The sequence below is a fragment of the Erithacus rubecula genome, assembly GCF_903797595.1.
Source record: "Erithacus rubecula genome assembly, chromosome: 6".
NCBI lineage: Eukaryota > Metazoa > Chordata > Aves > Passeriformes > Muscicapidae > Erithacus > Erithacus rubecula.
Window position 1 is genome coordinate 54,676,577 of NC_136688.1, and position 14,277 is coordinate 54,690,853.

Sequence of the window (14,277 nt, forward strand, 5' to 3'; positions counted from 1 at the left end):
TTTTCCCTCATATTCAGGTGGAGCTCCAGTGTCTCAGTTTCTGCCCATTTTCTCCTGCTTGGCACCACTGAGAAGAGCCTTGCTCCATCCTCTTGGATCCTGCCTTTCTTCAGGGAGGAGTCCTGGTGCTCTTCCCTGTGGTGTGACATAGGCATGCCCTCACTTTTAGCCACAAAAGATCAGATCCTTGACTGGGATCTAGAAGCAAATGGGAAATAGATAAATGAATGCCCATTCACCAGTCTAAAACTGCTCCAGTCAGGAATACTGGAATGTTTTGAGTTGGCTTGAGTCTGGAGTCAGTGACTCCTCAAAATTGTTATCTGTTTATTAGCCCTGATTCAGGTGAGGAATATCTGACAGTGCAGCATGTTCTACCTCCCTGTTTTTTAATACAAGGTGCTGTCTTGGCTCTTCTGGGTACAGAGGCTGCCCGTTGTCCCTTCCATTTGGGTTTTAAAAATTTTTTTTTCATTTCTGACTTACCACTTCCAAACAAAACTGATGGTGTTCTACATCGTGTAGCATTGGAAATGCATTGTTTTAATTGAAGCTCCTGCTGTAAAAGCTTTTCAATAAATTAACAAAACCTTGAAAGTGATGAAGTGAACAGAGTAGCTGGTGGCACATTCCATATTAAACCAAGGTTTCTGAATGCCAGGTAGAATGTTCTCAATGTCAGAAACAAGGCTGATAGCAACGGGTGTTATTTTTTATTGGACCAGTGGATATAGCTGGAAAAAAATCAAAAATCTTTCAGTTGCAAAATGCTTTTTCAGGTCTGAAGACTTCAGATTAAATTTCAGGCACTTTATAGTCTGGTACAGTAATATTTAAGTTAAAAAAGAAAGCCATAATGATTCCAATTAATTTAAATTTCCACTTAAAGCAGACAGGAGAGAGTAGTACATTTGGGGAACAATTTGCAATTCTTTTGCTGATGTATTACTTTGTAAATGGAGAGACTCTCATAGGCATTTAGTGAGATCATTTAGTCTTCAGGCAAAAAGCAGTAAGAGGCAAAAAACACAGAGAAGAAAACACAAATTCTGCAAATCCTCTGTGCCCATGTTCTGTGTGGCTTTGTGCTTAGGATATGCAGGAACACTGCACAAGCAGGGCTGGCCAGATTCCAAACATGAAGATTTTGATATTTTTTATTCGAATAAAAGCACAGCCTTCTGAAAATTGTCACTAAATAAACAGAACTAGTTCTGCCTGCCTCCTTACCCCTCTCCCAACACAAACCTGAGCAGCAGTAAGTTGTCCTGGTCTGGATTTAATTTCAGCAATTAACCACAATTAAAGTTGAGCCCTTTCAATTATTTCCAGTCCAGAACTCTACACACCACACAGGACAGTGGTAAAAGAAAAGTTGTTATTATATTGATAATCTTCTTTTACTTCTAATAAAAACATTTCTATGTTTAATCTGTTTGCAGTATGGATTTTCCTACTGTAGGGGCTTTAGGTTGGTTCCATCCCCCAGCTTATCCACTAAACAGCTCAATGACCCTGGGCAAGTGATGCATGACCTCTCTGTGCCCTGGTGTTGGCCTCTGGCACAAGTGGCAGCGACGTAAATCCAACTTCCTCCAATGCAGGGAGAGGGGAGGGCTGGATTAGTGCTGCATATTATTATCAGTGATTGATTTTCTGCTCCAAGTTAAATCAGGCTGAAGAGCAGCTTGGAAAGTCTTCTGGCACTTTTTCCCAGGTTCTGCAGCGTGCCCCAAGCTCAAACCCCCTGCTGTCATCTGGAGGCTTTGAGCTGTGTTTCCCTCTCCCTGCCCAGGAGCGTGTCCCCCTTAGGAGATCCTGGGAGAACTGAAGGCTGTTTTCTTCTTTTAATCATCTGTGGTAAAATGCAGACAGTAACTCATCTGCAGCACAGATGAGCACGGATCAATTGGCAGTGCTGCTGACTGACATTTCATTAGTCCAGTGCCAATAGCAGATATTGATCCAGAGCCCAATCGATATGTCTGCAAGGACCCAGCCTGCCCAGTGGAGCTGGGAACTGTCCTGTGGGTGGGTCTGGCAGTGAGCACAGCCCCATCAGCTGGGCTGGGAGGCAGTGGGGAGCTCCCTCCAGCTCCTGAGTCCTGGGGTAGCTGATGGAGAGGTGCTGGCAGCAGTGGTGGTGACAGCATGGTCGTACTGCACCGTGTAGTGCCACATGTCACCATCTCTTTGCATCAGTGGGGTTCTCTGAAAGTCATGAGGTGTCTGGTTGGGGTGGGTGCAGGCTGTCTGTGCTGGGATTCACTTCCACATGCAGTGAAAGATCTTGGGTTTAATGGGCTTGGATTTTTAGCCATCTGCAGGGCTCCTCTTTCCCCCTCAGCTTCCCTTCTTGCAGGAGAAAGGAACATCTGCAAAATGGAAAAAAAAAGAAATCCCATCAAGAGAAATCTCTTCCCTTTGCCTTAATGCCAGATAAAGAAATAGGAGAAATATTTTCCTTGCCCTTTGCTCTCTAATAATTGTATCCACAAGGAAGAAAAGAGAAAGGGGAAGGAGAGATGAGTATGTTGGATGGATGACAGTCTCCATCAGTAACACATCTGCAGGTAGTTTGCTCACCCACCAAATGACCAGCCCAGACTGGACTTGTTTACATGGGAGAGTTGTTAGGGAGTGAAGGAAGGCATGAGTTTAATTCCCAAAGTGGATAAACCTAACCAGTGAGGGGGAACAGGGGTCTCCATGAGACATGTTCAGTAATAGCTACACTGCAGCAGTCATACCCAAACTGTTCTCTGCTCAATTTCCCCATGTTTAACCAGCTCTGTGTTATATACAGAAAACAGATTAGACTCTGATTCAATGCATTATTTCAGCTCCCCAATCCAGTCTAGTCTTTTTATTGAGTTCAGTGTAGGATTTAGTGTCCTGAAAAGGAATTAGGAGGCTAAAGCTGGGCTTCTTTGCTGCCAGTTGTGACAGGAGCCCAGGAGGGGCTATATGTGTTTGGACCATGGCCACAGCCCTTCTGAGGCCACACAGATCAATACTTCACTCTGCAGTGGACTCACTCTAAATAAGGCCAAGCAGCAACAGACCCTGTCTGAAACCCACCATGAATTCATAAACAAAGTAGCCTGTCTGGTTTATTGATTGAAATAATTTTGTATGTGGAAGGTGCATTTTGCTCACTTGGATAGTGTTGCAGAAATCATTCTGAATCTGTCTGCTCTGCAACATGCTAAAGCATCTGCTGTTTGGTTACAGCAAAGAAAACAGAAAATAGAGAGTGATAAGGCAGCAAAAAATAAGCAATCAATTCCAATCCCAGAGTCTCATTTAAAATCAGTGGCAAAGCTCCCCACTTCCAAAGGTGCACAGTGCCCTTCTTCAGCATCCCTTTCCAAGCAGACAAACAGAGCCCAGCAGACATCAGAGACAACAGCTGAGCCTGCAGCCACAGGAAATCTGAATTGTTTTCCCCTGGGATATGAAAAGATGGAGGCATCTCCAGGCAGGAGGTGCTCAGGCCTGAGTGACTGAAAGAACAGAAGAGTTCAGGAAACCAAGCTGCTCTCAGATAACACTCTTGTGTTGGTGGAAAACTGGGTAATTTTGCCAAGGGAGGAAAAGGTTTTGGCATTTCTTTTGGAAATCTGAGTCCTTAGCTCAGCCCACACCTGGCTGAATGTGTAATCACTGTTTAAAGAATCAGTGTCCATCACACCAGCTGAGTGATGTGACTGATCCTTCCTTGCAGAGTAGCTGCCAGGAGGTGTTAGTTCCTTTAATCCATCAGGGGATTGGTGTCTCAGGGGATGAGGACAGGACTGCATGCAGCACTGTGCATCCATTGTGCTCTGCCCCTAACATCTCAGGGCAGCAGTGCCTTGGGCCCTTGATCTGGAGCTGAAACCCTGAGAACACCTAGGTGCATTTTTTTCAATTATTGGGTGTTTTTTAATGAACTGCCTCAGTTTTGGTCTCTCAGTTGTAAATAGTTAGCAGTGACAGAGGGATTTCCAGTCAACTGGGGAAAAGAGGGCAGTGTTATTACCTCTCTTACACTGGGGGAGATGGAGACATGAAGAGACAAAGTGATTTGCACAGGACTGCCCAGCTGGCTGAAGGGCAGGGCAGCAGGAAAATCCATCTCTGTGAATCCCAACCTGGTGCTCTGTGCTGGCCACGATGCTCCAGGGATGTGACAAATGAGACTTGGACCTCTGCCCACTTCTCTCCTCCTTCCTCTTTCATCCAGACATGCTTTAAATGAAATCAGGATGACTTCAGATCCATACCAAGTATGAAGTGGATGGGTCAACCTCTCAATCACTCTCTTCTTAATATTCATGCTTTTTCACAAATGCAGATCAGCCTAATTGGCTGCCAGCATGCACAGATGTCTCTCTGCAAGAGTACTCAGGTGCTGTGAGAATTGATTGTGAACATGAAATGGAACCAGATTAAAATTTGACCTACAGTAATCAATTTCTAAACCACAGGACAAACAGTAAAGAGATGATGGCATTTCTGGGCTTTGGAAATCAGTTGTTGGCTGTTGTGCCCTTCTGAAAAGTCTCTCCCTCACTACATGTCCTGATACTTTTTTTTTTACATGAGCAGCTTGGGGGACAAAGATCTTTATTAAGTCATCATAAAAGCATGAACTTTTTCCTTGCACAGAAAATGCCCATTAAGTTTCCCTTAAAAAGGCTTTTTCAGCACCATGGAAATAATTCTCATTTGCTTGAAGCGACATCACTTTGTTACTTGGATTGGAAATCTTCACATCTTTTGCAAGTCATTTCTATAGCTGCTTAGGAAGAATGTATGTGAATAGAGTTTCTCCAAAGCAAAATTAAAATGTGCTTGGTAGGAAGCTTTTGCTGCAGCATGTTACCTGTGTCTGTGAAGTCAGGATCAATGGAAATTTGCAGAAAGGCTATTATTTACTGTTTCTTTCAAGCAGCCAGAAGACTAACCTACAGAAATCTTCTTTTCCTTCAAAATCCAGCATGAAAGTCTGTGTAGTGAAACATCCCTATCCTGGAGATTAACTAATTGCCCAGCAGTCAGTCATTTTCACTGCACAGCCAAGGACAGTGATTCCTTTCTCTCATGCAGATGGAGCAATGGTTTAACACAAAACAGTTCCTGGGACAGGGGGATTAAGGGGAATTTACTGGAGAGCAATTAAAAGAGTTGTTGGAGCAGTTTGTTTTTGAGACTGAATTTCACATCAAAGGGAAGCTATCTGAGGAGTGTACAGAGCAGAAGAACAATAAAGCCATCATTTCAAACCATCTCCTCTGCATCCTTGGAGTGCAGGTTAATAAAGTGAGCTAAGAGTTATGGAGATTTGCAGGAGTGAATCAGGGGAAGCAGCCTAAAGGCTTTTGTGGGGTCATTTCCTATTCATCCATTTCTGTCCAGTCTTTCATAGTTTAACTTTTTAAATTAGTATTTTAATTCATGAAAACAAAGAAAGAAGATTTTTTAATATCATTAAAGTTTTTTTTTTTTGTTTGTTTTTTTAGAGATGATATTTGAAAAACAAGATTTATAAGCATTTTAGCATCAGATATTAGTAATGTTTTGGGAGCTTTCTGAAAAAAAGATCTGAAAAATAAGATTTAAAAGCATTTTAACATCAAGTATTAATAGTGAGTCATGTTCTCTGGGACCTGCCTAGATTTTAGAAACACTTTCATTTTGGAGCAAGCCTTTTCACCAAGGGTTATACATTAGGAATTGGGCTTGACTGGCCTAGTTTTCAGAATATCAGAAAAGAGGATCCCAGATATGTGCTGTTTTGATAGCTAAAGGCTCCTAGAGGGGCCCTGTCCTTGAGGAATGAGGGATGAAGCATCCTAAACCCCCCTGAGCCCATCAAGCAATGGCCTGGGAAGGGCTTGCTGGGCTTGGCAGGGCTGGGAGTGGTCCAAGCAGGCTCCATCCTACAGCACCTGGGAGTGGGATGAGCTTTGCAGAGCAAAAGGGTGGCTGTGCAAACAGACACATCTCAGTGGTCTCCAGTTCCCAGGGGCTGTGGGAAGGGCAGCTCCATTCCCCTGATGGAAGGTTTTCCTGGGAAGTGTAGTGAGAACAAGGGGGAAGGGGTGGCTTGGCTTTCCCTACTGGTGGTTCATCCAGTTGCTCCATAAAAAACCCCAAATTTTTACCCAGTTGCTGGGTTAAAACCTCTGGTTTTCCACAAGCTCTCACTGAGAGCCACCAGTCTGGCAGGGTCTCCTGGGCAGTTGTGCTTGTCCTCCCTCTGCAGCTTTGGAGAGAATAATGTTTGTCTGTCAGGACTGGCTGGTCCCTGAGGCTGTGGGGCAATACCCCAAAACAATGGGGTGGAAATAAAAGCAGCATCAGATGAAGGGTGCAGAACATACACACATACACAGAGAAAAACTTTGCAGGAGGGTTTTTATCCTCTCTGCACCAAGCACTGACATTCACACTGCCAGAGGCTGGGATTTGAATCCTCCATCCCCACCATCCATGCAGGATGTCTGCACACAGGTGACAGGCACAGAGCTCCCTGTACAGACACCAGGGACCAGCAGCAGCTCAGGGTACAGCTTGTCTGACCTGCTTTAACATCCAGCTGCAGGTGAAATGACTCACACCCTCCAAGTGCTTTTGTCTTCCTGCCTCTGCTGTGCAGGGCTCCTGCAGGGTAGTTCAGATGCAGACAGAGGCTTTGTAGGTGAGCCCTGCTCTGAGTGTCTGTGCTCTGGAAATTGGGTGTATTTTATGAAGCAGGAAATGTGTTTATGTATTATGTATTTTCAGGAGCAGGAAATAGCACACACGTCTGTACTGGGGTATCCTGTGTCTAAATCCTGGATCTGACATAAATCTGCTTTCCACATTAGCATGACAAAAATGTAAATTACTTTTGTACAGCGCAGTTCAAGATGTGAAAATTAATAGTATTTTTTGCAGATGTCTTTATGGAAATTTATGTTGTACAGTCTTATAGCATTATTTCCAAAGAAAATGAGATCTGTGTTACTGCAGTACTGGATATTGGTTATACCACTTAAAACTTTCAAAATTCATTTGACAGCTTCAGCTAAGCTTGTGTCATTTCAGGCCAAGGAGACAAGGGAAGGCAGCTCTCCTATTTAAAAAAAAAAAAAAAAAAAAAAAAAAAAAAATAAATTAAGAAAAAAAGGCAAAAAGGATTATAAAAAAGGGTACCAAGACCAACACATCTTGTGAGGATACTCTAATTTCCTTTTTGGATGGGAGCTAGACATTTCTGAAGCAGGTGGACCAGTCCAAATCCTTCTGGTGGGATCTGAAAGCTGGTGAAGGAACTGCTGGGTGAGTCTCAGCCAAATGCAAACCAGTCTGCAGTGCACCCAAGGAAGGGCACATTTCCCTGACATCCTGCCTCCATCCCTTGGAAAGCTCGTACTCACTTTGTGCACTCATTCCATTTGCTCATCTGCAGTGTTTTCAAGAACAGCCCTGGACCTGTGCTGTCAGATGGGTCCAGGATAAAAAGAGCCCTATATTTATTCCAATTTATTAACCTGGCTCAGACTTCTAACCTTTATAATTCTGTGATTCTATGGTTCTGATCTCACTGATCTCAGATGCCTTCTAAGATGCTGCTGTATTAAATAGGAACAAAAAACCAGGGATGTGGATAAATACATTGGGTTGTGAACAATCAGATGCAAAGGAGATGAGGCTTCTGCAAGACATTGGTGCAGACAAGATAATTACCCTGAAACAAACTTTTGAGAGATGACCTGCATGAACATCAGCCTGGTCTGTGCTTTAATGAGAGTGTCCTGTGGTTACTGAGTGGATGTAGCTGTGGACTTAAGTGTGTTTCTGCTGCAGAAATGAGCTGAGTCACAGAATCACAGGGTTGGAAGAGACCTCCAAGATCACCAAGTCCAACACATGCCCTCACACCTCAACCAGACCATGGCACCAAGTGCCTCATCCAGTCTTTTTTTAAACACCCAGGGATGGTGATTCCGCCACCTCCCCAGGCAAAGCATTCCAAAACTTTTTTATTCTTTTTGTGAAAAACTTCTTCCTAATACCCAACCTATATCTCCCTTGGCACAGCTTGGAACAACTTGAGTCAAACCAATTCTCCCAGGACAGGGTCTTCACACTGTGAAAATCTTTGCTTTTGTGTGTCTGTCCCTCCCTCCTTCCCTCTGTTTCTCTGTCAGTGCACACTGCATCCATCACCATGACAACTGTGGCCCTTTGGATCCATGGCTGTCCCTTTCTGTGGATTTCCATGGAGAGGAGCAGGCACACCTTGAGTGCCGCTAACAACAGCATGGCATGTTCAGGCACAGGACAGGATGATCTCTGGTCAAACACCTGCCACTTTTTATGAATTCACTGTAATTCTTCCAGACTTTTACCAGTTCTTTAATCCCTTCACGTACCTGCCTTGGAGTCACTTATTAAGGGATCTTTGTGTAGATCTCCTGTACGAAGCAAGGTCACAGAGAGATCATTTTCACAGTACTGCTACAAGAAAAAGAGAGCAGACAAGGGATGCATTTCAAAGCACCTGGAAAGGCCACAGCTTTACTCTTTAATTCAGCGTGTGTGTCTCAGCCTTGAGCTGGCTCCCTGACTCCTCATTGCTGTTGCCCTAATTTGCACTTGGCTTTGGGGCTGGTTTTATGAGCTGGCACCTGACAGTAGCTGCTCCAGCAGTGCCATATCCACTGCCAGTACTTTTGGTAAGGTCCCCCTTTGGGAGGGACAGAGCTCACACTCACCTGAGTTACCTCTTGGAATAGAGGGGAGGGAAAGGAGGGTGAGGTTGAGAGAAGATGGAGAATCTCAAATTGCTGTTGTCTCCTCCCTCCCTTCTCATAAATAACTTGAGTATTTCAGTCCCCATGGCAGGCTACAAGTTAACTTCTGCTTCATCTTTGCCAGCTCAGTAATTAATGTCATCTCAGTTGCCCCTTCTCCCCAAAATAAATACACTAAAAGAAACTCAGGAACCTGGTCCCATGGGACAAAATATGTGCCACATGGAAAAGTCTTTCACAATCTGATCCATAAAGGAAATGGACTCCTGCACTTAATGTCAGTTACATTAATGAATTTAGAACTTGGTGTGAGACAGGATTGTGTCTCTTTACTCCTTGAGATAAACTCTATACACACTTAATTCAGCTTCTTCTGATTAACTCTTTTTGAAGATTGTGTCTGCTCCTGGGACATACATTTGGGCAGGGGTATGTGTAACTTCTCTGGAAAGGGTCAGGGACAAATGAAATAACTCATCCAATTTAGGATTTCCAAATAATGCTCTTCCAATCTGCAGAGAAATGTCAGATTGCATGAGATGTTTTTCTATTCTTATTTATAAAGAAAAAAATCTGGTTAAAGTTATTAGACATTAATAGAATTAAGTCTTCATGTAAACATTTGTAAATGTAAACACATTTTAACTATTCTGGTTTAGTTTAAACCACTGTGGAAGTCGATTAAATCCAGCCACAATGAAAAATCTCCTAATATGGAAAAAATTGGTAATGAAAAATAACTATTGCTCTGTTAGTGCTAGAATTCATATCTTCTTTTTTTCTTCAGTTTTTTGTCTATGTAAGATTTTTCTTTTCTTTTACTTGTACATATTTTACTGATATCAAGTATCCTGACCAAAACTAGATCTTTGTTGTGCTATGGGTACATCTTCCTTGGTTGAGGGGAAAAAAGAGGGGGAAGTTCTCCATGGGGTGAAATTATTTCCTTGGCAGAGCAGTTCAGTGGGAGAGGGAGGACCAAGGACTCAGTCTCCATCTAAAGTGCCATTATCCCACAGGGTCAGTTGGGATGTGAGGGTCTGCTTGGTTATTTCAGAGTGAAAAAGAAAATAATAAACAGCTGTCAGCTCATACAGGTTACATGAGAAAGCTAAGGGGGAAGCAGTTCCATTTTGCTCCATTGGAGATTGGGCTGCAGTGAGGTAGATCAGTCATGAATTCTTGACTCTCAGCTAACCCCTGGATTTCTGAGTCCCTGGGCATTTTCTGAATTAATTCAGCATTTGGCAGACCTGCTTCTTCAAAGGATCTGCCCATAGCCATTCCAGGCTGTAGCATTTTCTGTCCCAAGAGAAGAAAAAGGAAATAATTTGTTGAAGAGCTCTGTCAGCTTGTGTCCTGCAAGAAGCTGAGAGAATGTGTTCTGAGGGGGTGACAGCAGAGGTTTTTGGGTGCGTGTCTTCTCCACTGCATGGGCATAGAGATAAAGCTAGTGGCTGTGAGTGATTAGTGGTGCTTGGCCTCACACAGCCAGACCAGATTTTCCACCTTTTTTCGTGTATCTGATGATTTTGCCACCTTGGCCACCCATCCCTTTCAGCTTTTCCCAAAGTCTTTGCTCTGCACTGAGTCACAGCAGCATTCAGGCTCAATCCTTGCCTCTGGGCTTGGCCCACCTGAGTGACACCCCAGTGGTTCTGGGGCAAAAACTTCACAGTCATTTCCTGGTTTTTATAAGGACACACTTCAGGAGTGTGAGGTGCAGGTGGTGTCAGATTAGAGAGATTTTGGCTTTTCTTCTGCCAAACCCAGCAGCAGCAGTCACTGGTAATTATATTCTGTGCAGGGAGATAATCTCTGTCTGGAGAAGGTTTGAACTGAGTCTGGAAGAGGGACAAAAGAACCAAGATTGGACTGGGGGAGAAAGGGAGGTGAGGGTAATTTTCAGTGAAGTGCAAGCTTTGGAAGAAGAATCAAAACCTGCTGCTGCGGTCTTTGTTGTTGTCATTGTGGTTATTATGAACATGCAGCAGGACAGAAGTTGTCAGAGTTGCCTCTTGCCTTTCCCAATGCACATCCAGAGTCTCACTGGCCAGGGAAATGCCCCAGGCTGCTGGCACTACCTCCCTTCCAGCATCCCACCTGCCTCTGGGCTGCCAGGCACAGGCTGGCTCAGGAGAGCAGGGTGCTCCAGCTGTGAGAGATTCGTGGCCAGAAAGAAGGGGAATCATGGAAACATAGAATGGTTTGGGCTGGAAAGAACCTTAATGATCATGCATTTCTGAACCCCTGCCATAGGCAGAGACATCTTCCCCTTTCTCAGGTTGCACAGAGCCCCCTCCAAGCTGACCTGGAACACTGCCAGGGATGGGGATGGCAGCCTATGCCACGGCCTCACCAGCAAATAATTTCTTCCTAGCATCCAACCTAAACCTGGTCTCGTTTTAAAGCCCCTTTGTCCTGTCCCTACACAACCTTTCTAAGCACTGGGTAGAGGATGTTCCCCCCACCACAGATGTTTTCAGGGACTCAGTATGAGGCAGAGCAGCACAGCCAGACAGGGACACCAGCAGAGGAACCAGCCATGTCCCCTGGGTCACACCTGGGGGACACATCCTTGCAGCTGGCTGCTTTCACTGCTGCAGCTGCTGCCAGAGGGACTGTGCTGCCCTCCGGGGAAAGAGAGGCACAAACAAAGCATCCCACACATCCCACCTTCCCAATCTGCCTTTAGAGAGTGTGGCTTCTGTTCAATGTAATCATCAATTTTGAATTCAGGGCAACTTCTCTTGCCGTTATTTGCTCTGCCCAGTGGCCTGACAGAGAGGGAGAGAAAGAAAGAAAGAGTAGATCCACAAGGGCAGCTGCTAATGAAGGGGAACCTCCAAATGAGGGAATGTGTCACTGCATCCAGGTCAGAGGAGTCAGATGAAAGTAACTTCCATGGTTGTCCCTTGATTTTGTTTATATTTTTTTAACTGGGCTTCTAACAAGCAAATTAACCAAATTATTGTATGCAGGTGCATCTATCAGCAGCATATATCTACTGCATTTGAAAGCTCTCTAATGAAACTTTGAAGTCCAGCTCATCCCAGATTCATGCAGTGATGGATCTGTAGCTATTGTGGACTTCTCTGCTGACTTCTGAAGATGTGAGACTTGAAAGTAAATAGATTCTCGAATATGGATACTGAGGTTGATATTTCAAAAACCTACAGCTGGCTGACACAGGGTGTTATTTGTGTATTTCAAGGGCTTTGTTTTCCTTTTCTTACCACACTATCCCTTTGCAATCCATGTTTGTATTTAATCATAGGCTGCTTTTCTCAGTGTTGTCAAACAGAGAACTGGTTTCCCTGCTCTACCTCAGTCCCATATTCAAGAAAACTAGATGAACCTAAAAAAAAAAATCATATGAGTAACATTCAGAAAATCAACAAAAAGGTTTTGCTCTGTGGATCCTCCTCCAGCTTGAGGCTCAAATTCCTTTTTCTGTAGCAGCCTGAGACAAGGTGCCAGGTGAAATAACTCAGCATTAAATGGCATGGCACGATGAGATGGAGGATATTGCTGGGTCTCAGAGCCACGCACAGCCTTTATACGCTGCTTCTCCATGGTGCTCCCACTTCACCTACACATATTAGACACACCTATTCTGCAGTAAACACTTGTAAAGTGTGTGAAGCCACACATGTAGCCCACAGAGAGCCTAATTGCACCCTCCAACACTCCTAAAAAACTCTAAGCCTAACAGCAAAACCAGAAAGTATTGAGCAAATTGGGATTTTCCAGCCTCTGGAAGGGTGTGTACATTGAATTTGTCTTTCAGCTGTGTATTCCCTGCTGAATTACTGTTTCCTTTTGATCTGTACTAAAGAAAGTGACAGAGCAGGTACGAGTGTGAGTAATGGGTAGGTTGGCATCACAGTATTTGGGTTCTTTGTCAACTGCTTTCTTCTCTTTGTTCAGTTTCTTTCCTCCTGTTGGTGTTGGGATATTTTTAGTTCTTCAAGTAGTAGTATCTTCTGCATCAAGAAAAAAGGATGAAACCCACTTTTAATGTATCCTGTTAAGAAAGTGTGTGTTAAATTTGAGGTTGCTTGTCTTGATCAGCTCCATTTGAATTCACCACAAAAAATTAAGATGGAAAGGAAGATCAGAATTAGGAATTAAGGGAGAAATGGTTGTTCTCAAGACTGTTCACCCATCTCAAATTAACATTTTCTTGCGCTGCCCTTTGGGTGCTGACTGTTGTGGATTTATCCCCCACAGATCATCTTCAGGAAGATCAGCGATGTCAAGAAGGAGGAGGAGGAGCGCCTGCGCCAGAAGAACGAGGTGACGCTGAGCATCCCCGTGGACCACCCTGTGCGGAAACTCTTCCAGAAATTCAAGCAGCAGAAGGAGATGCGCAACCAGGGCTCGAGCCACGCGGACCCGGAGCGGAACCAGCTGCAGGTGGAGAGCAGGGGCGTGCAGAACGGCGCCTCCATCACGGGCACCAGCGTGGTCACCGTGTCCCAGATCACGCCCATCCAGACCACCCTGGCCTACATGAAGAGCAGCGAGGCCGTGAAGCAGAACAACCGCGACGCCATGGAGCTCAAGCCCAACGCCAACGGGGAGCAGAAGTGTCTCAAGGTGAACAGCCCCATGCGGATGAAAAATGGCAACGGGAAGGGCTGGCTGCGGCTGAAGAACACCGTGGGAGCTCACGAGGAGAAGAAGGAGGACTGGAACAACGTCACCAAGGCCGAGTCCATGGGGCTGCTGTCCGACGACCCCAAGTCCAATGACTCGGAGAACGGCGTAAATAAAAACCCGCTGAGGAAAACAGACTCTTGTGACAGCGGAATAACAAAAAGTGACCTTCGCTTGGATAAAGCTGGTGAGACTCGCAGCCCCCTGGAGCACAGCCCCATCCAGGCGGATGCTAGGTGTCCTTTCTACCCCATTCCTGAGCAGGCCTTACAAACCACGCTGCAGGAGGTCAAGCACGAACTCAAAGAAGATATCCAGCTGCTAAGCAGCAGGATGGCTGCCCTTGAGAAGCAGGTGGCAGAAATTTTAAAAATATTGTCAGAAAAGAACGTATCCCAGCTCTCTTCCCCCAAGTCTCATTTATCACCCCAGTCCCCTCCCCAGATACCCTGTCAGGATATTTTTAGTGTTTCAAGGCCTGCATCACCTGAATCTGAAAAAGATGAAATCCACTTTTAGCATATACCTATGTGTATATATGTATACAGTATATATGCAGAGGTGTATATATACCTTTATACATATATATATATGTGTGTGTATATGGTAAATATATATACATATATATTTTCACTTGCATCCAAAATGACTTGAACACACCAAGGATTTTGATATGTAAATATTGCATGTCCAGCTGGATTCTGGCCTGCCAAAGAAAGCAATTAATAACATAGATATTGCTTGTATAATATGCAGTTGACTGCATGCACACTTTACATTTATTTATAATCTCTATTATGTAATAAAAGAATGACTTTTGTTTAAC

The 14,277-nt window shown here is 44.4% G+C and overlaps 1 protein-coding gene across 1 annotated transcript in view; it reads left to right on the forward strand.

The window, feature by feature from the left end:
* Nucleotides 1-13,970, forward strand: part of KCNH5 (potassium voltage-gated channel subfamily H member 5) — a gene marked incomplete at its 3' end in the record, with an annotated part of 145,915 nt that extends 131,945 nt beyond the window's left edge. Inside the window, exon 11 of the mRNA XM_079308248.1 lies at nt 13,023-13,970. Coding sequence (XP_079164374.1) covers nt 13,023-13,970 — 948 coding nt within the window. The remainder of the gene's footprint in view (nt 1-13,022) is intronic.
* Between the last annotated feature and the right edge of the window lie 307 nt (nt 13,971-14,277).